Raw genomic sequence first — 23,251 nt, forward strand, 5'->3', positions numbered from 1 at the left:
TGGTTCTTTTGCTTCTAACACAGGTACTCACGTAACCCACAAGTGTCCTGGAAGAATGGGACATACTGTTTTCTCATGGAAGAGCACGGTGGCCATTTTGAGTACTGCAATCTCGCGTGATTTCACATTGTGATCTCATGCCGAAACTCCCCCCCCGAAAAATGCTTTCTTGGGGGCCACGATCTCACACAGTACACCAAAGCATTCATTTTTGGGCACCATGCGAGCACAGCCTCGAAAAAGCACGTCTTTAGGTGATCTCTCACAGGTCATATGATTCACACTGTCGGGAAGATTTGCATCCTGGTTTGGGAACTCGAGATGTTGGTGGCCTTCAATAATACCTAACCTATTTTCAAAATTACTGAGGAAACCTTAAGGCATTACATAATTGCTGGCAGAATTATTCTGTTACCATTTTTCCAATTTTTTTTTTTTTTACACCCGTTCTAGTTTGTAAGAAGGAAGCTGCCTCACTCACTTAAAAAAAATAAAAAATTGTACGCTTTGCCTTGTCATCCCATTTATTATTAAAAAATTGAAATGCTTCCCAAAAGCGATTGTTCGAAACATATTGTCTTAATATCTTGCACAGTTTTTCATAACACTGTTACTCAACGTTAGCAGAGATTCATTACTCAGACCATCTGGAAGTGCCAAAACTAGTAACCGCACCGCTCAGTCATTTTTTAAGGGACCAAAAGCTCTCCGCTGAACTCCACTGTTTTAATTCTTCCAGGCATTGCACAAATGCGGCCCATGGGGCATGACAGATAAAACTCTGAGGATATCCAGAAATTGGTGATAGCAGCAGGGTTTACTTGGACAACATCTGTTGTGTATAGGACCATTGGCGTGGGTAGACATCAAAACATAATCACCATAGCTGTCAAGTGTCCCTTATTTGAAGGGACAGTCCCTTATTCCAGCACCATGTCCCGCTGCTGTCCCTTATTGATGATGTCCCTTAAATTTCAAAGGAAGCAGCTCCTCTCGCTCCCTCCCTGCCGGCCAGGGAGGAGGGAGGCTCCAACTGTGTTGCTTGGCTGTGTTGCTCACCCAATAAGAAGTCTAAGAACGGCTGGGGGTGGAGCTTGCATGCCTTGTGTGTGGCTAGTTAATGCAAGCTGAGGGGTTTTTTGAATGCTGGACGCCATTTTGTTGCACGTGCTGCTGCAAACTTTGCAGTGCAAAGCCAGGCCGGGGAGCCATCTTAAGTTGAGGCTGCATAGGCCTTGTGGTGCATGTGATTCAGATTCTATTCAGTTGGACCTCTGGTTACAAAGTTGGTTGGACAGTGTTCTTGAAGCTACCAGCATGAGTTTGACCAGACTGCAGGAGGACAGGAAGACTGGAGTGCCTGGAACAGGTGAGGCTGCAAGCCCCTTATTTGGGCTGCTGGTCCCTTATTTTCAAGGCTGCTGGTCCCTTATTTTCAAATCTGTAAGTTGACAGCTATGATAATTACCGAAGTTTGCTGAGCGAGCAAGACAGAGGAATGAAGAATTGTGAGAGTGAGCTCCTGCTTTATGGCATTGCATGAGCAGTTTCTGTCTAGTTAACAGTTCTGATACTGAAAGCACCACCGTTAACGGGAGGCATTTCTGCTGTGTCAAGACTTTGTCGTACATATGTCACTAGCTCTATTGCCAGTTCCTGGAACGGAATCACCCGTTCGTTTCCAACAGACACATGGAACAATAGCTGAAATATTGGAAGATGCTGCACATTTGTCTTCCTGTGGGGATCAGAAGAAAGAAGCCACGGCATCTTCCAAACATAACAATCCATGGGAAACGCAAAGGCTGTATCCTATACTGCAGACTGAAGCTGGTTTAATGACAATTTCCATCAGCCGCAGCTAGGAAGTTGTCGTCCAAAGTATCTCCTCCAGTATAACTGAAGGAATGTCTCCACTTCCATCGCTCAGAATGTGGTCCACCTCCGAAGGTCTTCTGCAGGTTACCTCACTCCAAGAAGCGAAGTTACAGGGAATCAGGTAGAGGGCCTTCTCGGCAGCGGAACGCCCTCCCATCAGATGTCAGAGAGATAAAGAACTACACAACTTTTAGAAGACACCTGAAGGCAGCCCTGTATTGGGAAGTTATTAATGTTTGATGTTAAGTTTTTGTATGTGCTGGAAGCCGCCCAGAGTGGCTGGGGCGACCCGGCCAGATGGGTGGGGTATAAATAATAAAATTATTATTAAATCATTATTATCTGGTGGGCACCAGGTTGGGGAAGGCTGGCTTAAGGCACGTTCATCTGCCTAGGGACATATTTTCCCCACCTCACGCTGCAGATGGTAACATTCTGCACGCTGACAGGAAGAGCATATCCGCACCACCAACAACAAAGAGGCAAAGGCAGCGCTGCCTGAGGGAGACACAACTCAAGTTAGAAAAGGCACAAAATAACTACTTTGTTGTTTTTCAAGGTCTCTGTCAGGTTTCGACAGTGGATGCATGGAGAAGTTTTAATGATTCATGTGGGATTTAGCCTTCTTTACAAATCCTGCGTTTGGCCCAGTTCAAATCTTGTGAGAGTGACACCCTGCTCTGCTGCAAAGTTGTTTCTGTGCACAAAGCCAGGTGCCTAAAGGAATAAAAAAACGAAGCAGGAACTGTTCTGTGCTTCCTTAGATTAAGGTTCAGATATATTACAGTAGTACCTCGGGTTAAGAACTCAATTTGTTCCGGAGGTCCGTTCTTAACCTGAAACTGTTCTTAACCTGAAGCACCACTTTAGCTAATGGGGCCTCCTGCTGCCGCTGCACAATTTCTGTTCTCATCCTGAAGCAAAGTTCTTAACTTGAGGTACTATTTCTGGGTTAGCGGAGTTTGTAACCTGAAGCATCTGTAACCTGAAGCGTCTGTAACCTGAGGTACAACTGTATACCATTTCTGTCCTGCACAGCATTTGTGATTCTGTGTGTACAACCCACCTATCCACAGCTGCATTTGCATACCAAGGCACCTGAGCCACAAAGTTCCCAGGAAAACAATAAATAATAATAATAATAATTTATTATTTATACCCCGCCCATCTGGCTGGGTTTCCCCAGCCACTCTGGGCGGCTTCCAACTGAATATTAAAAACAGTACAGCTTCAAACATTAAAAATTTCCCTAAAGAGGGCTGCCTTCAGATGACTTAATAATAAATAACACTGACACGGAGTATTTTGGTTTATGGGTTCAAATAGGCCACAACTTTATTGGTTACAGATGTGAGCAGTTTGGCTTAGGCATTGGGGTGAAGCCAGGCTATATCCAGACTCCTGCCCATCTGCAGGGAGTCCACGGAAGCGTAAACCACCCATAGGGGGCGCCCTGTAACTCACATCAGATAGTGGCACCCCGTGGGGTCCCAACAGGGGCTGTGACATGGCCCTAGCCCACGCACAGACTTCGAACAATATTCACACCCCAAATCCCTTTAACGGGATACCCTTACTGAGGAGGGGCAGGCGAAGGCAGCAACCTCCCCTCCAACCAAACAAAGGCTTACCCAATGCCTAACCTCACAAAAGTTGTGATGATTGTTACTAGGTAGGTGAAAACCAAATGGCTGATGCCAATTTGCCAAGAGGAAAAAATTCCTACCCGGTCCCAACAACATGGCGACCGACAATTGCCACAGCAAGGTCATATCAGAGTAAAGCATGAAAAGAGGGTAGGTGTGTAGAATGATCTGATGGAGAGGCAAGGAAGAGGGAGCTGGCCAGCTCTGCAGATTAAATTACTCACAGCCACTCCCACCTTGCTGGCTGATTGGCTGGAGCTGTTGCCCAACACAGATGGTGCGGCTGGCTATGATGTAGGAGGAAGTAGCATACCTCCCCCCTAAGCTGGAAAACCAGGGGTCAGAAAACTTTTTCAGCAGGGGGCTGATCCACTCTCCCTCAGACCTTGAGGGGGGGGGGTGGACTATTTTTTTTTGGGGGGGGATGAATTAATTCCTTTGCCCCACAAATAAGCCAGAGATGCATTTTAAATAAAAGCACACATTCTACTCATGTAAAAACACCAGTCAGGCCCCGCAAATAACCCAGAGGTGCATTTTAAATAAAAGGACGCATTCTACTCATTACATGACTGATTCCCGAACTGTCCGTGGGCCAGACTGAGAAGGCAATTGGGCCAGATCCGGCCCCCGGGTCTTAGTTTGCCTACCCATGTGGAAAACTATTGAGGCCTGGCTGCCTGGCTGCAACGCCGCCCACCGGTAAAAAGGCGAGCAGACTTAAAAGATAGTGTCTGGGTGAGGACATTTTGTGTGTGTGTGTCCATTCTGTGCTCCTGTTCTGGATCCTTCCCCCAACGAGCCTCAGAATAAAAGATGTCCATTTTCTTCACAGGGAAAAGATCAACTGTGGGTTGCATCCAAAGTAGCACTAGTAACATGTCTCTCTTGCACACTGGGACTTCTCCTGCCCCTAAAGATGTTCCCTGGAGATTTAGGGTGGGCTCAGGGCACATGCAGGGGGAGGAAAATCCCAACGCAGAAGTGGAAATTATTGCACTGATAAGGATGCATCACCAGTGGCGTAGCGTGGGTTGTCAGCACCCGGGGCAAGGCAAGTAATTTGCGCCCCCTAACCCGTGGATTTGCGCCCCCTAACCCGTGGATTTGCGCCCCCTAACCCTAACACCTAGATGTTGCGCCCGGTGCGGCCGGGCCCCCCCTGCACCCCCACGCTACATCACTGTGCATCACCATATTCTTCGTTCTATAGGACACACCCGACCATAGGACGCACCTAGTTTTAGAGGAGGAGAACAAGAAAAAAAAAATTCTCTCCCTCTCTGCTCAGCACCTCTCCAACAAAGCTGGATCCCTCTTGCTCTCCTGGCTTCAACGAAAGCTGCACAGCCTGCATTCGCTCCATAAGGCGCACACACATTTCCCCTTCCTTTTTAGGAGGGGAAAAGTGCGTCTTATAGAGCAAAAAATACGGTAGTTCATGGGTGGGCAAACTAAGACCCGGAGGCCGGATCCGGCCCAATTGCCTTCTAAATCCCGCCCATGAACTGTCTGGTAATCAGTGTGTTTTTACTTGAGTAGAATGTGTCCTTTTATTTAAAATGCATCTCTGGGTTATTTGTGGGGCATAGGAATTCGTCCCCCCCCAAATATAGTCCGCCCCCCCCAAGGTCTGAGGAACAGTGGACCGGCCCCCTGCTGAAAAAGTTTGCTGACCCCTGGATTAGTTGGAGACTGCTTTGAGTATGTGTAACTGATGGGGCACAATGGCAGGGGAAAAGTTTAATTCCCATCTTACCTTGCACTGTGGCTGAGGCCAAATTAAGATGGGTGAGGGTTCTGGTGCAGTTCTCCAAATAGGACCCCGCTTTCCCAAAAGGGAAATAAAATAAGATAAAATAAAATAAGTTTTTTTGGATGTTAAAGACTAACACATTTATTATGGAATAAGCTTCCGTGGACCAGAAAAAAAGTATTCTGAGCATGTGCAGTTTCACAACTCTTAGCAAAACACATGCACAACCACCATTACCCCTTTCAGCATTTGTCAACCTCGGTGAACAAAAAGGAAATTCCCTGAGTGTATAAAGTTTCACATTTTAAAATCACTTCCATGGAAATAAACAGTAAGCCCTTAATGGAAGGGAGGAGACGCCTTTCATACAATTACTGGATTTGAACGATGTCTCAGTGTCCATACAAAGGTAATAATTGTTGTGTGAGAGATTTCGGAGTCTTTTTTATTCATATTTATTAATAAATATATGTACCACATTTGCAATATTTTTTTTCTCCTGTGTGTTCTTATTTATTATCCCCTCCAGGATATATTGTATCCCACCGCTGCTGGAATTTTTGGGGTCAAACTTTCTGTATTACTACACATGAAAAAAATGATTAAAGAAAGGAGAAAAACTAATTTGTTTCCATTTCCAGCAAAAAGAATGAAAAACTGAATATTTGAGGATGTTAGCTTGTTCAACTTACTTTCTCAACATTCATTTGTTGTATGAGACAGAAGGCGTTGAATCGACTAACATTTTCTCTTTGCGAAAATTGTAAAACAGAACTGTAACGTTCATCAGTTTTTATCTGGACTGTTGTTTTGAAGGAAACAACAAATAATTTCCTCATGCCAAAACAGCACATCCCTGTGACCTGCCAAAAAGACTGGGTTATCCAAGCTCTCTTATGTATTTGAGTTTGATTTTTTTGTTGTTATATTATTATTGTTGTTTGGCTGTTCATCAGAAAGTGACTTCAGTTAAGGGATGGAACAAGTCTTCCTTATTTTAACTTTCAAGAAAAGCTTGAGCCCAAGGTCACCAGAGAAGGTAAGGTTCGCCAATGCAAATGTATCAATAGTAACTAACAGGCAAAAGCAATCCATATCGCTCCTTTTTTTGAGGCTGGCTGCCATATCGAACTCATGTGGTTTTTTCAGTAAACAGGGAGGAGTAGGGGGTGGTCTGGATTTTCCTGGATATTACAGGGATTTCAAAGGCAGAACTGACGTCTGGGGGAAATTCAGAAAGGCGGCACTTAGTCCTGGATCTTAGCCAAGTCAATCACATTTTTTGGTGTGTGTCTAAAAAATGCTCAAAAACTTTTGGATTCCCAAAAACAACCCCCTCCCCCAAACTGAACAACTTTCAGGGTGTCCTGGATTTTACTTTTTGAAGTATGGCAACCCTAGGGGTTGTAGAAGCTTGTTTTATTGTGGCAGCGTTAGCAGCTGGGGGAGGGGAAAAAACCTCATGAGAAGCAGATTTTTTTGGCTTTATATCCTCAGAGCCTGTTAACTTTCACATCTGGGAGTGATGTTATTTTGGAACGGACACTGCCTGTTCTTGTAGGACGCAACCCTATAAATCTCTTATCTGGAGCATCTGTAAATAAACCAGGCTTTTATGAAGACACAACAAAGCATTTTAAATTTCTCTGCATTGCAGGCTTTGCTTATTTTCTATTTTCTGCTTCTTAAGGGCTAAAATTTGAACAATCACACCTACATTTATTAGAACACCCCAAAGTAATTTGCAGACAATTAATTAATGAACGCAGGTGGCGCTGTGGGTTAAACCACAGAGCCTAGGACTTGTTGATAAGAAGGTTGGCGGTGCGAATCCCTGCGACGGGGTCCCTGCTCCTGCCAACCTAGCAGTTTGAAAGCATGCCAGTGCAAGTAGATAAATAGGTACCGCTCCGGTGGGAAGGTAAACGGTGTTTCTGTGTGCTGCTCTGGTTCGCCAGGAGCGGCTTAGTCATGCTGGCCACATGTACGTCGGCTCCCTCGGCCACTAAAGCAAGATGAGCACCGCAACCCCAGAGTCAGTCACAACCCCAGAGTCGGCCCCACAACTGTGGGTGCCCAGGGTTGTGGGTGCCATGCGCCGTGCCTGGCCCTGGCACCAAAATTTGTGGGTGCCCTGTCCCTTCATGGGGAATTTTGTGGGTGCTCGGGCACCCAGGGCCCCAGGGAGTTGGCACCTATGAGTGGTCTTATCCTGTGATGTTCTTCGATGAGTTATTGTATTCCCGGATAACGTTGGCGCACTTTGCCAAAGGAGGAGAAGTCAGGAGGACTCTTCAGGATGGGCCGTGAAGTATCCAAGATATGAAACGATGAAGCAGCGCTGTTTAATTTCTCAAATAAATGGCCGGGCAGAAATTATCCCGGCGTCTAGATGAATGAGGGCAAGGGTATAAATCTGGGGACTTTCTGCAGCCTTTGGGCTCCATGCTCATTTCATGACACAGAGATGGGATGCCATGGAGGGAGGGATGAGGCGGCAGAGGGAATTGGAGGATAGGGTGGAACAGCGCAAAAAAAATGGGTTGTTGGTGCTGACCTTTAAAGCCCTAAACAGCCTCGGTCCAGTATATCTGAAGGAGCATCTCCACCCCCATCATTCTACCTGAACACTGAAGTCCAGCACCGAGGGCCTTCTGGCAGTTCCCTCACTGCGAGAAGCCAAGGAACCAGGCAGAGGGCCTTCTCGGTAGTGGCACCTGCCCTGTGGAACACCCTCCCACCAGATGTCAAAGAGAACAACAACTACCAGACTTTTAGAAGACATCTGAAGGCAGCCCTGTTTAGGGAAGCTTTTAACGTTTGATGTATTACGGTATTTTAATATTTTGTTGGAAGCCGCCCAGAGTGGCTGGGGAAGCCCAGCCAGATGGGTGGGGTATAAATAAATTATTATTATTATTAATTATTATTATTATTATTATTATTATTATTATTATTATTATTATTACTGGGTGAGGCACGCAGGCTTTTCTGGGCATCTCGATGGAGGCAGTGGTGGAGATAGCCTCTCCGGCACGCGGGGCGAACTGCCCATAGTGACAGAATGGAGCACTTGGAGCCCATAGGGATGGGACGGGATGGGCGCAGTGCCCTTAGAGAGGGAAGGGATGGGGCACACGGTGCCTCAGCTGTCCTACAGCTGGGGGGAGGCAGCAGGCGGACAGTGTGGAGCCTGCGGGTGCCAAAAGGCATGACTCGGGCATGCTGCAGGCCCTGCAGTGAGTGCCGCCCGCCATTTTGTCACCCCCTGTCAGGGTGATACCCAGGGTGAACCGCTCCTCCCGCACTGCACTTCCTACCCCCCTGGGTGGAGGAATCTGGTCCCTGGTGCAGTGGCGTAGCATGGGTTGTCAGCACCCGGGGCAAGGCAAGTAATTTACACCCCCTAGCCCGTGGATTTGCGCCCCCTAACCCGTGGATTTGTGCCCCCTAACCCTAACCCCCAGATGTTGCGCCCGGTGCGGCCGGGCCCCCCTGCACCCACCACGCTACGCCACTGCCCTGGTGTGGGCCGTTGCAGTAACCCTCCCGACTCCCATCCCTAGTTGGCCGTCAGCACTATTAGAAGTGTGAGCGAAGCACCCAGTGAGTCTTAGAGAGCCAGTGTGGTGTAGTGGTTAAGAGCAGTAGACCCGTAATCTGGTGAACCGGGTTCGCGTCTCCGCTCCTCCACATGCAGCTGCTGGGTGACCTTGGGCCAGTCACACTTCTCTGAAGTCTCTCAGCCCCACTCACCTCACAGAGTGTTTGTTGTGGGGGAGGAAGGGAAAGGAGAATGTCAGCCGCTTTGAGGCTCCTTCGGGGTAGTGATAAAGCGGGATATCAAATCCAAACTCTTCTTCTTAGAGGGAAGGAAGGTGGAGATATTGGGCAAGAGTTGCAGAAGGAGGAAAAAGGAAGGGAGGGAGAAAGGAGTCAGAAGGGAAAGCCGCGAGTGGAGGGAGGAAGGCAGGCAAGCAAGCAGGCAGATGGACCGACAGAGGAGGGAACAGAGCACACCCAACCTTAGTGGCCACGGAGGAAGTCACTGGCAGAGTGCGAAAGGTGACAAAAAGCAACCTTTTTGAGTTTCTGGTCCATGGTTTCTCCCTGCGTCAGAGGCACTGATGCAGGTCCTCCATCCTAAATCTGGGGCTAACCCTGCCCTTGTAAATTATCTATTAACATGACTCAGTCTTGGATGTTGCTGTTTGACCATGCATTGGAAAAAATGTGCAAACTCCAAGAGCCCAGAAATGCAGTGAAAGTCCCTGAAGGGCAGGGAGAGATTGAACTGTGTGTTAACCTTGGTGTTGAAGGTGACCAACTAAGAATCTTTGAAGGATCACACGCAAATAGTAGTTTCTGACATTTTATTAACTGAACGCGTCAGCAGCAGAAGGAAAAAAATAAAACAGATATTCATTCATTTGAAGAAATATCTAGTAACTCTAAATTTTAGACATTCGTTGTTATTAGATACCAGATGTAAGGCGAAATACTTTTTTTAAAAAAATTCCTTTCTTGACTTCTTAGTTACTAAAATGATGACTGTCAAAGAATGTTGAACCACCTTCAAAAAGTGCCATTATTCCAAGATGCTAGTTTACTAACCACATTTATAAGAGGATACACCATCCATGCAAGAACGCCCTGCAGGTGAGGAATAACCCTGGGTTCAAGCCACTAAGGGCTGGCTCATACAGGCATGGTTGTCCCATGGCTGGAACATCAACCAACAATCTGTATGTCTCAATGAACTATCACCGATTAATCGCCACAGAGAGAACTTTCTTATCACCCAATATCTACTCAGTTGCAATATATTTCCAAACAGAGAGCTCATATACAGTCGTACCTTGGATCCCAAACATCCTGGAACTCGTACGTTTTGGCTCCTGAACGCTGCAAACTTGGAAGTGATTGTCCGGTTTGCGAACGTTCTTTTGGAACCCGAACGTCCGACGGCTTCTGATTGGCTGCAGGAGCTTCCTTCAGCCAACCAGAAGCCATGCTTTGGTTTCTGAATGTTTTGGAAGTCGAACGGACTTCCGGAACAGATTCCATTCGGCTTCCAAGGTACGACTGTAGTCACCTGAGAATCCAGAAGTGATGGCTGGATCACGTAATGTCCACACAGGTTTGATAAAGGCCTCAGCTGATAGCGTCGTAGCACTCAAGTTACAATGACCTAACATCCAGGCCAGTGTACGGAAATGATATGTGGGTCTCAAAGAAATTTAGAATTCATTTTTAGGGGGGAGGGGAGCAGAGGTGGAGTTACTTAGAAATAAAGAAAGGAATGGCTGTTGTTGAGGTGCTTCATGGCAAGCATGGCCACAATCCAAAGTTCTGTGTTTCCGGGGCTTTCCATTGTCTTCTTTGGAAGAAATATTCCCGATTCCACACTGCATATCCAGAGCCTTCTTGCCCTGCTTACAAAAGAAAATCACAGCATGTCCCCAGACCCACAGCTTGGCCTTGGATGCAATGAAACGATTCAGGCTTTTCCTCAGATTTGGGCCAACGCAGCAGCCTGCTAGATTAAAATCTACAGACAAAATGACATTTCAAAGCTCTCCTTGCATGGCTTTTGAAAAGGAAGGGTTGGACCCCGAGGTACCACACCCATGAGCAAGCGCCACAGAAAAGAAAATTGTAAAATAAACATCTGTCCTTCAGTGACACCGTGGGTAGGGCAAATCTGTGTGTCATCTCTCCAAGAAAGATGCGTCTAATAGAATTAAAACATGTTTATTGTGCAACTTTAGGCCCAGATGTGTTTCCAGATGACACACTGTAAGTACAGCACTGTCAGCTAATTAGATTTAAAAACTCCTTTACACCCAAAATCTGAATGCTGTGACCTATATAAAACAGAATATATTTGCATAATTTGGTCACGGAGAGGAGGAGGTACCCAAAGGGACCGGAAGGATCTTTCTGTGGAAGATTTCCCTCTGACCCCTGGATTCTGAGACCAGAACACACATTTTAAACCATTTTTTTTATAACTCTAAAAAGAAGAAGATATTCTTAGGAACATGAATCCTGTAGACCAGCGGTCTCAACCTGTGGGTCCCCAGACGTTGTTGGACTACAACTCCCATTATCCCTGAGCTCTGGCCTTGCTAGCTAGGGGTGATGGGAGTTGGAGTCCAACAACATCTGGGGACCCACAGGTTGAGAAAGGCTGCTGTAGACTTTACTGCCATGGAATCACAGGCAACACACAACCCTGAATAAATCCATGTTTTTTCAAATGACAGGAATGGCTCCAAGAACCCAACGACTTTAATTTTGTAACACCACACGGCCGCTTCAATACATTTCATTACTCCGTCAAACGCCATCCTAAATAACAAAATAACAAGAATTCGCCGAGCTTTCCCTAAAGCATCTGAATATGATTATGCGACCGTGACGACAACCATTCAAAGCTTTTTCAAGCCTCAAAAGCATAGTAACGGCTCACAAAATTAGCTGCCTACTGAAGCCGGTTAAATGACAATTAATGTGCAGCCTTGAAAAAAAAAATGAGGAAATTGAACACTTCACATTGCACCATGGCATTTATAGGCAGATGTTGTTCTGAGAAAGACAAAGGGGCTTCATTTCCCTCCTTGCCAGTCCTTTCATAAGAAGTCAGAACCACATTGGTATGAGACTGTTCCATCACCAGTAGCAGTGACTAGACAGTTCTCATTTTTTCTCCACATTAAATACGCCACATATTATTTATTTATTTTAATGAAACTGTCCCCCCCCCCCGCATGCCCATTTTCTTTGTTCCTAAGTCTTTTGGGGAATTTATTTCACCTGCGTCCATGTGCTCTCGTAGCTTTTTCCTGCTAGTCAATATACATGATTTAAAATAAAAATAAAAATACCTCATCATTAAAAAAAATAAAAATGCATCAGTGGTATTATCCACAGAGTAAAGCCCTTCTCAGTGTAAGTGGAGACAGCAGAATAAAGTTTGGGAAAGGTGTGAGAAACAAGAATATCGCACTTACTTGCAGACCTCAAGAGGCTAAGTCTCCCAGAACGTTTTCCTGCATGCAGTTAAGCTACATTGCACCCCACTGACTTCTGCTGGATTTAAGTACTTTAGGGGGTATACATGGAATGAGAGGAGTTGCAGTCCAGCAATGTCTGAGGGGCCACAAGTTCCTCATCCCCAGGGCTTTTTTTCCAGCCGGAACTCACCGGAACTCGATTCCGGCACCTCTCAGGTGGGTGCCATTGCCATTATAAGAGAACAAGGCAGGCTTTCCAGCACCTCTTTTTCTAGAAAACTATCCCTGCTCATCCCCATTAGGGCTGGGCAATATAGCAATTTGAAGTCCAGTTCAAAGTCCATATCACGAGATAGTCTTTATAGTTTTTGACCTGGCAATACATTGCAAATCATGATGTGTACACGCTACGCAAAAAAATCACAATGTAGGGAGAACCGTGAGGCCGGTCAACGCCTCTGCATACCTAGACATCGTGATATATCAGTACATCGCGATGTTTCGCTGGTGATACATCACCACGTTTAAAAAACAGCTCCATCTTCATTTCAGACATTGCGATAGATCAGTTTATCACAATGTTTAGGGGGTGATGTATCACGAAGCTGAAAACCAAATACTGCCCAGCTCTATGGTTCACCTCTATACACTGTATTTTTCGCTCTATAGGACACACCCGACCATAGGACGCACCTTGTTTTAGAGGGGGAGAACAAGGGGGAAAAAATTCTCCCCCTCTCTGCTCAGCGGTCCTTCAGCAAAGCGGCAGGAGAAATGGACCCCCTTCCATTTCTCCTCCCGCTTGGCTGAAGGGACGCTGCACAGCTCTCCCTCTCTGCTGAAGCCAGGAGAGTCTTGCTCTCCCGGCTTCAGCAAAAGGAACCTGAAGTCTGCGGAGCGTGGCGGGAACTTGCGCTGCGCTCCGAAGGCTTCAGGCGGCTATTCCTGAAGCCCGGAGAGCGAGATGGGTCGGTGCGCACTGATCCCTCTCACTCTCCAGGCTTCAGCGAAAGCAACGCGAAGCATCCAGAACACTTTGGAGGCTTCATGTTGCTATCGCTGAAGCCAAGGAGCCTGCATTCGCTCCATAGGACACGCACACATTTCCCCTTCATTTTTGGAGGGGAAAAAGTGTGTCCTATAGAGCGAAAAATACGGGTGGTTCCATCCTTATTTCAAACATTGTGATAGCTTGGTCTATCGCAATGTTTGACTGGCAATATACCATGATGTTGAAAAACAGATATTGCCCAGCTCTAATCCCTGTCCTATGCCTTCTATACCAAATTGCTGTCAGCGCTACTGCCAGTGCAGACTCATGGGTCCATAAGCCTTAGAAAAGATGATACCTGAGTCAACTCATGAATGGGTCAGGGCTCCTGTACCCATCTCCACTATTGCATTCTGAAGAGCCAACTTAGCTATGGCCAACTCATTCTCCGATCATTGCCTTTCCCATCAGTATATAGTCAGTCGGGTTTCTGTACCACAAGAAGAGTGAGCAGCTGCAGTACATACAAATCTGCTCTGGCTGAAACATCTAGGACCCAGGAGACAAACCAGCTGGAAACGATTCGTTGTATTGTGTTGCGTTGCATTGCATTGCATTGTGCATCACAGGATGTGAGTTTTAAGTGCCTGATATTCTTCTTCTTACGAAATACAAACCTGCTACTGTCTCTAGTGCAAACTTCATGTATGCCATTCGACAATGTGCACCAAGGAGCACACGGAACTACGGTCCAAGCATTCGCTTCACTTTGTGCACATTCAAAAACAGATCCTTCTGCAAAAAGGAAAGGGAAGCTCCATGGAGAAATTCCTTAGAAGAGCTGAATGAAAAGATGAAGAAGCATAGCATAGCATTCAGGCCCAAAGATTCCTCATGCCTTTGCGACTCCCTCCATTTAAAATAGTGATCAATACAAGATAAATCACTGGGTCAGAGAAAGCAAGTTGTGACTAATGGCCCGATCCTGTTCATATATACCCAGGAGCTGTGCACATCTAATTCCATGGGCCTCAATCTCAAGTAAGGGTAGCATGTCCCATTGAAGCCAATGGAGCAGGTTAGTCACTGATTAACGCCAATCAAATCAGAGCCATTGTCTATACTGCAGATTTATACCTATCTTTGTCAGAGTTAAATGTTGCACAGACAACGCGTAGAATACTTTACAATCATCGCATCCTTTCCAATACTTAATTAGGTTGCTCTGTTGGCTGCACTTAAGACGAAACAACATGATAAATACAGCATTTACAAGTTCTTCTGAGCATACAAAACGACCTCTTGGACAACCCCCAGTCATGATACAAAACCGCTGAAAATAAACCGAAACTTCCCTTGATTCCCGTCATACAAAAGAATTGCCCACTTTGTCTACACGGTAGAAGCTGAAGAGGCAACATCTATCTATCCCGACACATATCTATATGTACAAAACACATATGTAGATCTAGAGCTTGATTGATCCCCATGAAAACTTCAGCCAGTATTTCTCCGAAGGTTGGGCATCCAGAGGTCAGAGCATGAAACTTCAGTTGGTGGGCAAGACCAGCTCCAGTGTACAAACAAAGAGCAAGCACTCACATGCTGAGATATGCCAAGGCATGAGCACATGTGAGAAAGAAATTAAAATCTGTCACATCCTTCAAGAGTATCCGAGTTCAAAGACTGACCAAAAAAGTGTGGGTGGGTGGGTGGGATTGTCTTGTTGGCTCCTGGAGTCATCCGCTCAAAATATCGTGAGGGTGGGAATAAAGAGTCCTTGCTAATCAGCCGTACAGCTTTTCGGCTTTAAAAACAACGTTTTCCGTGTCATAAATGCTTTTCCCGTTCGTATGTTCCCAGTTGCACTCGCTATTGTAGCTTTGACTATCGACCATCGTGGAGGCTGTGTAGGAAGGCGGGTTGTGTAGGAAGCACTCACGATTGTAGCTGAAGCTTTGACCATCGACGATGGAGGAGGCTGTGTAGGAAGCCGAGCGAAGGGCATCTGAGTGAGAAAAGCTGTGGCCAAGCTGGATCCTGTGTTGCTTCCAGTGTCTCCTCAGAACAGACTGGACCTATTTCAGGGAAGAAGGGGACAGAGAACAGGTTGACAAAGATGGCTGCCTCAGGTGCCATATCAGAAATACGATACGATAATCTTTATTGTCATTGTCCCATACAGAACAACGAAACTGAAAATCTACATCAGACATTCAGAAGCCTACTATCCCAGCCTAGTTAGCCTCCTAAAAACTCTGATACCCCATAATTAAATACAATATACTCCCATAGAGACTACCTTACACTGCATTTAAAACCAAAATCACATTTGAATAGAAACTGTTTCTCAGGCGGCTAGTCCTAGTCTTTATAACCCTGCACCTTCTTCCAGAAGGCAGAAGCTGAAAGACATCATTTCTGGGGTGTGCACTAACCTGCGCTATCTCTGCAGCTTTCTTATGGCACCTGGCAGCATAGATTTGATCCAAGGTGGGAAGAGTGCACCCAGTTATTCTCTCTGCATTCTTTACAACCCTGGGCAACATTATTTTTCCCCTGACCGTTCAGCTCCCAAACCACACACACAGACCATAAGTTAATACACTCTCAACAGTACAATGGTAAAATGCCATTAACAGTCCTTTGAGACCATTGTACTCTCAACAGTACAATGGTAAAATGCCATTAACAGTCCTCTGAGTCCTTTATTTTTCTGGAGGATTCTCAGAAAATATAACCTCTGCTGTGCTCTCTTCATCAGGTCTTTGCTGTTTTCTCCCCAGGTTAGGTCATCTCTCAACTCCATTCCCAGAAACCGAAACATAGAAAATGGCACACATTCGCTTTCCTCGCCCAGTGCCGGATTAAACCCCATGGAGCCCCCTCCCCCAGCAAATAATCTGACACCGTCTTCACCTTATGCTCCTAATTTTGAATAGGTTATATATTTGAATTACGCAGGGGCTCAAGGACTGGAGGCACTGATTCCATGGACTGGCTCCCCCACCTCCTCAATTCAGGTAGGTAACCGTGTTGGTCTGACGCAGTCAAAATAAAAAAAAAATTGTCCAGTAGGACCTTAAATTGGTCTCTAAGGTGCTACTGGACAATTTTTTATTTATTCCTCCACCTCAGTGTGAACAGCAACAGACACAATGGTGGAATCCTTCCTCATGAACTGACTCAAGGGGAGCCACACAAAGAATGCTGTTAGTCAAGGGAGCTGTGGACTCGAAAAGTTTGAAACCCTCTGGTTTAGTTTCTGAAATTAAGTAGGCATGGACCTGGTGACCCCTGGGTGGGAGATTGCCTGGTGACCTCTGTACAATTGGAAACAATAAATATCCCCCAAACACGTTGACCAACGTGAGATGTTCAGCATGGTTTAAAGCTCTGTAGCATCCTAAACGTTATGCATCTGCATAATCTGGCAAGAGTTTTCAATCAGCAAACGTGATTCACATTTTTGTGGCGTTGATGGAAACACCGCTTCCTGAATAGAGCTCTGTCTGCTTTCCTACCTTGTTTAAAAATACATGGGATAAAACAGATGAAGGCACACGAGGCTTGCGTTTGTTTGTAGAAGGACTATGGAAGGATGTTCTGTTTTACAATAGTTTCCGTTTATACAATATGGGAGGCCACCTGTGCAACAGGAAGCGGAGTTTACCAGCAGCCTTGGCAAAAGGTATGCAGAACCCATCCCCTCAAAGAACCGTTGACATCGGGAGTGGAAGGTTACTGAATCTGCTTTGTCAAATATTGGACGCGATAGCAGCTAGGATACCTTATGCTCGGAAATGGAAAGATGAAGAAGGTCCCACTAAATAAGAACGGATAAGGAAAGTAAAGGGCTATGTTGAATCAGCAAAGCTAAAATAAGATACAGTGGTGCCCCACAAGATGAATGCCTTGCAAGACGGAAAACTCGCTAGACGAAAGAGTTTTCCGTTTTGGAGGTGCTTCGCAAAACGAATCTCCTATGGGCTTGCTTCGCAAGACGAAAATGTCTTGCAAGTTCCTGCAGGTTTTTTTCCCTTCCCCCCCTTTTCTAAGCCGCTTATCAGCTGATCTGATAAGCCGCTAAGCCGCTAAAAGCCGCTAATAGCGCTAATCCGCTAATCCGTCAATGGTCTTGCTTTGCAAGACGAAAAAACCACTAGACGAAGAGAATCACAGAACGGATTCTTTTCGTCTTGTGAGGCACCACTGTAATTGAATGATGGCTGGTTTTTTTGGGAGGTGTTTGTGTGTGGGGAGAATGGAATCCCTTTTCAGATTATTTGAAGAAATATTACAATATGAAGAACCCGCGACCAGGCTTCGAGCTACGAGCAACAGAAAGAATGTGAGATTATTGTGTCATGATAATGATGAAAAAAAGAGAAGATGATGTGCAGCAAAGAGGGGATAAGAATAACATCACAGAAAATGGGTTGGGAAGTTAAAAAGAAAAAATAAATTTTATTATAATGTGTATTGGAATTTTATGTGCAATTTTTGGAAAACTCATTAACCATAAATAAATACCCACTAAAAAAAGAGAAAGATTGAATGTCATCATGTTGTGCTATGTGTGCAGAATGATGCTAAAAAGTAATCAGCTCCCGAACAATGCCATAAGTCTGGATTTTCCCAGACATTACTGAGATTTCAAAGGTGGCGCTTCGTCCTGGATTTAGGCAAGTTGATCAAAAAATTGTGGGTTTTTTGGCATTTTTATTAAAAAAAGAAAAAAACCCAACAGCTTTCGGGGTGCCCTGGTTTTTACTTTTTGAACTATGGCAACCCTACCCTAGTATTATAATACCATCCCCATTTAGAGTGGCCTTGTACCCCACTTCATAGAGGGTGACCATCTATTTGAAAGGCTGTCAGTCTTCTGTTTAGAGTTGCCCTCTGTTTGAAGGGTTTTCCTGTCTGAGTTGGGTTTAAAGATAAACAACCATAGTAAGGAGGAGCAGGAAGAAGAAGAAGAAGAAGAGTTTGGATTTGATATCCCGCTTTATCACTACCCGAAGGAGTCTCAAAGCGGCTAACAATCTCCTTTCCCTTCCTCCCCCACAACAAACACTCTGTGAGGTGAGTGGGGCTGAGAGACTTCAGAGAAGTGTGACTGGCCCAAGGTCACCCAGCAGCTGCATGTGGAGGAGCAGGGAAGCAAACCCGGTTCACCAGATTACGAGACTGCCGCTCTTAACCACTACACCACATAGGAGGGAACTTGAAGCTGCTGTGAGAAGCAGATTCACTTGTCACACCACTCAACTTGCTCATGGTCTTCCCTACTATGGTGGGATGTACTGGAATTCTGTTTAAAAGATCGTTGTGATGTCTAAATTTGCACATCATGCAAACTGCATGCGCAAATTGTACGCACAACCGTGCCCTCTTTTGGCTTCTCTTTTTTTATGGGGAGATGCTTCAGTTGCTATCCTCCCCCCCCCCCCATTCTCGGTGAGGCAGAAGCAGTGCATTGCTGCACATTCATCATACGGGAGGAAACAGAAATATCCATGTGTTTCCACAGCCGCTTATATAAACTGGGGTTTCAATATAATTTAAGGAAGTCCATGGGAGGAAAGTTTCCCATCACTTTCCCACCTCTTCCGTTCCCTGCATCCCATCCCAAATCGGCCCCTGACACTCCCCCCCACTAGAAAGGGTTTTTTTTTGGGGGGGGGGTGTAAGTAGCTGCTGGTCTCAGAGGAAGGGAAACTTTCCTTCCACAAACGTCCTTAAATTAACTTAGAATTTGAGCCACATAATTCCAGGAATCCATTTATTGGTAACAGATTCTCAGTGGTATTACCACTCCTCTGTCAATCCAGTACTGAATGGTACGGAAGTGTATTTCCTTCTTCAAGAGGGATTTTCCATCTCATCCCAACATCCGTTTTCTGTAGCAAATGACTAAAGGAGACCGATAACCCTAGCTTGCACAGGAGGACTAAGTACCGTATTTTTCACTCTATAAGACGCACCAGACCACAAGACGCACCTAGCTTTTGGAGTAGGAAAGCAAGAAAAAAAATATTCTGAATCTCAGAAGCCAGAACAGCAAGAGGGATCACTGCGCAGTGAAAGCAGCAATCCCTCTTGCTGTTCTGGCTTCTGTGATAGCTGTGCAGCCTACATTCGCTCCATAAGACGCACACACATTTCCCCTTACTTTTTAGGAGGGAAAAAGTGAGTCTTATAGAGCAAAAAATACGGCAGTTTGTGAGTTACATGAAGAAATGGCCACTGTGGGAGCTGATCAAAACCCAGCTATGTGGAAGCTGTCCCACATTTTGAGTCTTTTGTGCATAGCAGCTCACCATGTACAGAGCGTTTTTTAAAATGTATTTTTATTAAAGATTTTCTTAGTTTACAAAAGGTACGGTATGTGCAATGTCTCTATCTCTCTTTTTTCCTCCATTTTTTACAGATCCGTTTCATTTGTTGAGACATTAGGAAGAAGAAGGGGAAAAGGGGGGGGAGATGGGTGGGGTTGGGTGGCGGTGTTTCTATTACAGTGGTACCTCGGGTTACATACGCTTCAGGTTACATACGCTTCAGGTTACACACTCCGCTAACCCAGAAATAGTGCTTCAGGTTAAGAACTTTGCTTCAGGATAAGAACAGAAATTGTGGTCCGGTGGTGCGGCGGCAGCAGGAGGCCCCATTAGCTAAAGTGGTGCTTCAAGTTAAGAACAGTTTCAGGTTAAGAACGGACCTCTGGAACAAATTAAGTACTTAACCCAAGGTACACTATATACTTAATATATGTAGGGTTTGGTGTCAGAGTTGCTTGTGCTGTTCACTTGTGTTCCTTTGGTGGTGAGAGAGGTTGGGGTTGGCCCAGGGTGTGGTTGTCTGTTTGTGATTGGCTGTGGTGATCTTTGTTTTCATGTGTGAGTGGGGTGGGTGGGTGGGTGTTTTGGATCAGGTTAGCCATATTGATTTGTATGCTGTTGGTGGATTTTTGTCATTGTCTTGTTCGGCTGTGTATGTAATAAAAGGGAGCCATACCTGGCTGAAGGCGTCTTCTTCTATTTGTCCCCGTGTCAGTTTCAGTTTATTGGTTACAAGTATTAGAAATCACCCCAGAATTGGCCCTACTAAACATCTTCCAAGACAATAATGCCCATTTACACCACAAATACAGTGGTGCCTCGCAAGACGAAAAGAATCCGTTCTGTGATTCTCTTCGTCTAGCGGTTTTTCCGTCTTGCGAAGCAAGCCCATTGACGGATTAGCGGATTAGCGCTATTAGCGGCTATTAGCGGCTTATCTGCTGATCGGATCAGCTGATAAGCGGCTTAGCGGCTTAGAAAAAGGGGGGGAAGGAAAAAACCCCCGCAGGAACTCGCAAGGCATTGTCGTCTTGCGAAGCAAGCCCATAGGAAATTCGTTTTGCGAAGCACCTCCAAAACGGAAAACCCTTTCGTCTAGCGGGTTTTCCATCTTGCGAGGCATTCGTCTTGCGGGGCACCACTGTAACTCATAACCCACCTACTTTCAGCAGCCAGAAACACCATAACCAGACACTGGAGAGACCTGTCAGGAGTAAGCACGGACCAATGGTACCAAATAGTATGGGAAAAAACCATGTACAGAGAGTCTACAGGGCTACAAGAAATGATTCTCCTCAGCTTTGTGGTGGAAAATGGAAGCAAGGACCAACAAGCATTTCACACAAATGTATCATGATATGAAAGAACCTTCATTCGTAAAAGTAAAGAAATCAGTTACTGTACCTCGCCATTAAAAAAGCAGAAAATGGTTGCCACCAACAAGCCCTGTGGAACAAAAAAAGAAGCTGTAAATCTGATGAGACAAATGCACTTAATAAAATTCAGATGCAATTAAGGGTGATTCAGAAACTCAGAGGAACACATTTTCTTGCACTGGTTCTCGGCTGCTTTGAGCTCTGATTTTCTGCAATGTTGGTGCCATTCTCTTTTACTGAAGAACAGGCTATTTTAATGCCACCAGAGGTGTCTGTGCAGGGAATATATTAAGTGGAAACGTCTAGCAAACCAGATCGGTAGTTGGGTTCCTACTGAGGGTATATGGTGAGCCAACATGACAGTGACGAGGGATTGAAATTTGGAGTGATCATTCTGTGATATTATGACAGTGGAAAAAGCTGTATTGTAACTTTTGAATAAATGTGTATTATTATTTTTTTTAAAAAGGGGGGGGGGATTGCCTTTCTTTTTTCTAGTGAGGTCCTCACTCTGAATATTTTTCTCTTGCCAACACCAGCCTTTGCTAACTTCATTCTGACTTGGGCTGAGTGGAGTTGTAGTCCTAAACATCTGCAGCTCACCCGGTTGGCGAATACTGGAAACACCATCAAACAGACAAATCTGGTTATGAAGAAGGAGGTCCTTTAAAAAAAGAAAAAGGTGCCAACGCACCAACTGGTAAAGAGCTGAAAAGAGCTAATTTTCAGAAACGTCAGGGCCTAAATGCAGGGTAGAGGGAAGTATGTTTCGAGGCTATACAAACACAGCCACTCAATTTCTTCTGCCTTGCAAAATTGTGAGAAGTGGAGGGCACATTTCTTAGAGGAAGAAAATGTTGGAACAACTGTCTGCTCCCCTCCCCAATCCTTGTGAATCAGCTTTGTATAGAGTAAAGGTTAAAAATGTAAAGGACCCCTGGACAGTTAAGTCCAGTCAAAGGCGACTATGGGGTTCTGGCGCTCACCTTGCTTTCAGGCCAAGGGCGTTTGTCCACAGGCAGCTTTCCGGGTCATGTGGCCAGCATGACCAAACTGCTTCTGGCTCAATGGGGCACCGTGACGGAAGCCAGAGCGCATGGGAACACCGTTTACCTTCCTGCCAAAGCGGTACCTATTTATCTACTTGCACTGGTGTGCTTTTGAACTGCTTGGGTTAGCAGAAGCTGGGACAGAGCAACGGGAGCTCACTTCGTTGTGGGGATTCGAACTGCTGACCTTCTGATCGGCAAGCCCAAGAGGCTCAGTGGTTTAGATCACAGCGCTACCCGCGTTATATACTGCATATATCAACAGTGCTTAAAAGTAAGGGTAAAGGACCCCTGACAGTTAAGTCCAGTCGCTTACGACTCTGGGGTTGCGGCGCTCATCTCGCTTTATTGGCTGAGGGAGCCGACGTTTGTCCGCAGACAGTTTTTCCGGGTCATGTGGCCAGCATGGCAAAACCAGAGCAGCACACAGAAACGCCTTTTACCTTCCTGCCGGAGCGGTACCTATTTATCTACTTGCACTTTGACGTGCTTTCGAACTGCTAGATTGGCAGGAGCTGGGGCCGAGCAACGGGAGCTCACCCCATCACTGGGATTCGAACCGCTGACCTTCCAATCAGGAAGCCCTAGGCTCAGTGGTTTACACCACAGCGCCACCCCATCCACAGTGCTTAAACAAAACAAAAAATTGGAATGCATCTGACAAGGCTCACAAGGGGCATTTGGATCAGTTATTGATCATCACGAGCACATCACTCCTTTTTTCTTTTCTTTTTTGACATTCCTGTACCCCCAAGCGCAAACTCCACATGCAGATTTGATACCTGATAGTGTATAAGGATATGCATCACATAGTCATAAATCTCTTCGGCGATAGGGCCCACGGGCCGCCAGGGAAACAGTACAAATTCGATGCCCAGAAGTGGCACTAAAATGAGGGTGGCTCTGACAGCCTTCATGTAGAGATTGGATTCCGCTTGGTGGGTGACCTTTAGCTTGGTGATCAACACACGCACAATGTTCAAGAGGAAAAAAAGATTCACCTACAAGGGAAGGAGAAGGACAGTGTTAACATGGATAAATTTTGTCATACGGTATCGATGCACTTGTTTTGGGTGAGGTTCCACAACTCACTGTGAAAATCCTATTGGATTGCGGGCAATTCCATGGCAGAACAATCGCAGCATGCACAGCTCTGCCAGTTTATGGAAGCAAGGGCAGGATGCTGGCAGTAGTG

The 23,251-nt window shown here is 45.7% G+C and overlaps 2 protein-coding genes across 4 annotated transcripts in view; both read right to left on the minus strand.

Moving 5' to 3' along the window:
• The window catches only part of PHOSPHO2 (phosphatase, orphan 2), a 266,822-nt gene that overhangs the window by 196,624 nt on the left and 46,947 nt on the right, over positions 1 to 23,251 (minus strand). The window lies entirely within an intron of this gene.
• CALCRL (calcitonin receptor like receptor) overlaps positions 11,557 to 23,251 on the minus strand; it is an 86,981-nt gene continuing 75,286 nt past the window's right edge. For all 3 annotated transcript variants that reach the window (XM_081180772.1, XM_081180774.1, XM_081180773.1), the window contains exons 11-13: positions 22,839 to 23,057; positions 21,036 to 21,077; positions 11,557 to 15,368 (exon numbers count right to left, since the gene is read on the minus strand). In XM_081180772.1, the coding sequence (XP_081036898.1) occupies positions 15,078 to 15,368; positions 21,036 to 21,077; positions 22,839 to 23,057 (552 nt within the window). In that variant the 3' untranslated portion in view covers positions 11,557 to 15,077. The remainder of the gene's footprint in view (positions 15,369 to 21,035; positions 21,078 to 22,838; positions 23,058 to 23,251) is intronic.

Source organism: Podarcis bocagei (assembly GCF_964188305.1).
Source record: "Podarcis bocagei genome assembly, chromosome: 1".
Classification (NCBI taxonomy): domain Eukaryota; kingdom Metazoa; phylum Chordata; class Lepidosauria; order Squamata; family Lacertidae; genus Podarcis; species Podarcis bocagei.